General features: G+C 42.3%; 1 protein-coding gene across 1 annotated transcript; it reads left to right on the forward strand.

Annotated features, from left to right (window-relative positions):
- Window positions 1-466: 466 nt before the first annotated feature.
- On the forward strand, window positions 467-1771 carry LOC129890412 (uncharacterized). Its single transcript, XM_055965968.1, has one exon. The coding sequence runs from the start codon at window positions 901-903 to the stop codon at window positions 1591-1593; it is 693 nt and encodes a 230-aa protein (XP_055821943.1). The 5' UTR covers window positions 467-900; the 3' UTR covers window positions 1594-1771.
- Window positions 1772-2715: the final 944 nt, after the last annotated feature.

Below are 2715 nucleotides of genomic sequence, written 5' to 3' on the forward strand. Positions count from 1 at the left end.
AGGGCGCGAGAGAGAAGGGCACGCGATATGGACCAAGTGAAGTGCATTAAGGACGAGCATGGAAAAGTATTGGTAGATGAGACCCTCATTAAACAAAGATGGCAGTCCTATTTCCATAAACTCTTGAATGAGGAAGGGGACAGAGACTTTGTGTTGGGAGATTTAGAACATACAGGGAGGCATTGCAATTTTGGGTATTGCAGGAGTATTAAGGTCGAGAAGGTTAAGAGTGTCGTTCGTAGGATGCGCTGGGGAAGAGCAACCGGACCTGACGAGATTCCTGGGGAATTTTGGAAGAGCACGAGCTCGGTAGGTTTGGAGTGGTAGACTAGGTTATTTAATGTCATCTTTAAAACGGCAATGATGCCCGAAGAATGGACGTCGAGCATAATGATCCCTCTATACAAAAACAAATGAGATATCCAGAGTTGCAACAACTATAGAGGTATTAAGCTACTAAGCCATACTATGAAACTGTGGGAAAGAGTGGTAGAGATGAGGGTGAGGAGAGACGTGTCTATTTCAGAGAACCAGTTTGGATTTATGCCGGGACGCTCAACTACAGAAGCCATCCATCTTATGAGGAGACTCGTGGAGCAGCATAGGGAGAGGAAGAGGGACTTGCATATGGTATTCATCGACCTAGAAAAGGCTTATGACAAAGTCCCAAGAGAAATACTATGGACATGTTTGGAGGCTAAAGGTGTACCTATGGCATACATTAGGGTGATCAAGGACATGTACGAGGGAGCCAAAACCAGGGTAAGGACAGTAGGAGGGGACTCAGAGCACTTCCCAGTGGTGATGGGGTTGCATCAAGGATCATCTCTTAGTCCTTTTTTATTTGCCTTGGTGATAGATGGATTGACGCGACAAATTTAAGGTGCGGTGCCATAGTGTATGCTTTTCGCGGATGACATAGTCCTGATCGATGAGACTCGCCGCGGAGTTAACGCTAAGCTGGAGGATTGGAGACATACCTTGGAGTCTAAAGAGTTTAAGTTGAGTAGGACAAAGACAGAGTACTTAGAGTGCAAGTTTAGTGAGACACCTCAGGAGGTTGACGTTGAAGTTAGGCTTGGTGCTCAGGCCATCCAAAAGAGAAGTAGTTGCAAGTATCTTGGGTCTATCATGCAAGGCAGCGGGGAGATTGACGATGATGTCACACATCGTATTAGGGTAGGGTGGATGAAATGGAGGCTCACTTCCGGAGTGCTATGTGACAAGAATGTGCCACCAAAACTTAAGGGCAAGTTCTACAAAGTGGTAGTTAGACCGGCTATGCTATATGGGGCGGAGTGTTGGCCAGTTAAGACTTCTCACATTCAAAAGATAAAAGTTGCTGAGATGAGAATGCTGAGATGGATGTGTGGGCACACCAGGAGCGACAAAATTAGAAATGAGGCTATTCGGGATAAGGTAGGAGTGGCCTCGGTGGAAGATAAGATACGGGAAATGCGACTGAGATGGTATGGACATGTGAAGAGGAGAGACACAGATGCCCCAGTGCGGAGGTGTGAGAGGCTGGCCATGGATGGTTATAGAAGAGGTAGGGGTAGGCCGAAGAAGTATTGGGGAGAGGTGATTAGATAGGACATGGTGCAGTTACACCTTACGGAGGACATGACCTTAGATAGGAGGGTGTGGAGGACCCATATTAGGGTAGAAGGCTAGTTCATAGTCTCGTTATTCTTCTCTATTCATAGGCGTAGTAGTGCATTACGATCTCTTGCGCTTTGACTTCTGATTTCTGTTATTTCTGTTATTATTTATTGCTTTCTATGCTTTGATTGCTCTATTTTACCTGTGACGCTTTCATTATGTATTTAATCGTTATTTGTTATTTGTATTTATTTATTTGTATTTATTTGTTATCTATTCATTATTTGTTTGTTGTTTTTCTCATAAGGCTTTTAATTTTCTATTCTTATCTAATATTTTTTATGCATTTATGCTTTTACTGAGCCGAGGGTCTCCAGGAAACAGCCATCCTATCTTGGTAGGAGTAAGGTCTGCATACATTCTACCCTCCCCAGACCCCATGTTGTGGGATTTTACTGGGTTGTTGTTGTTGTTATTGTTGTTGTTATTTGGCGGTGAATCTCTTAAGAGCATGTTTTCTTCTTGTTGATTCCTTTATATTATATGGTGGGTATCGGGTTGACCAATGATGCCTACTAGTACATGTTGTTTATACTGATACTACTCTATCTATGCCACTTGGGATTGTCTGGTTGCAGGGTCATTGATGTTTCATAGGCAAAGACGAAGATGAGTCTTCAATAGCTTTTACTCATCTTTCCTTATGGTGGGAGCTGTGTTTTACTTTTATTTATACTATCTTTAGAAGCTTTTGTACCTGTTTAGACTAGTATCCTTGAGGGTGTTAAGTATTTCTTATAATAAACCTTAGAGTTTTAAAAATTTAATTTTTGGTGTATTGTTGACTCTTTTAGGACGTATAATGGTATTTTGTTAAACTTTCGTATGATATTTTATAAGGGTTCTCCTATCTAGGTGTTAGAGTAGGTGCCCGCACTTCCAGATGGGATGGGTCGTGATAAATTAGTATCAGAGCCAGGTTACCTATCTCCTAGTGCAAGGGCAAGTGTGGAATAGACTCCTATGGATTGGTGTGTTGACGTCCACATCTAATTTTCAGGAAGCTATGAAGCATTTTAGGAAGTAGTTCTATTTCTTCTCTTTTTTCATGCG

This window comes from Solanum dulcamara, chromosome 5 (genome assembly GCF_947179165.1).
Source record: "Solanum dulcamara chromosome 5, daSolDulc1.2, whole genome shotgun sequence".
NCBI classification, from domain to species: domain Eukaryota; kingdom Viridiplantae; phylum Streptophyta; class Magnoliopsida; order Solanales; family Solanaceae; genus Solanum; species Solanum dulcamara.

Bases quoted from the DNA above. Each gene is read 5' to 3' on its own strand.
- LOC129890412 (XM_055965968.1), top strand. From the start codon at position 901: ATGCTTTTCGCGGATGACATAGTCCTGATCGATGAGACTCGCCGCGGA.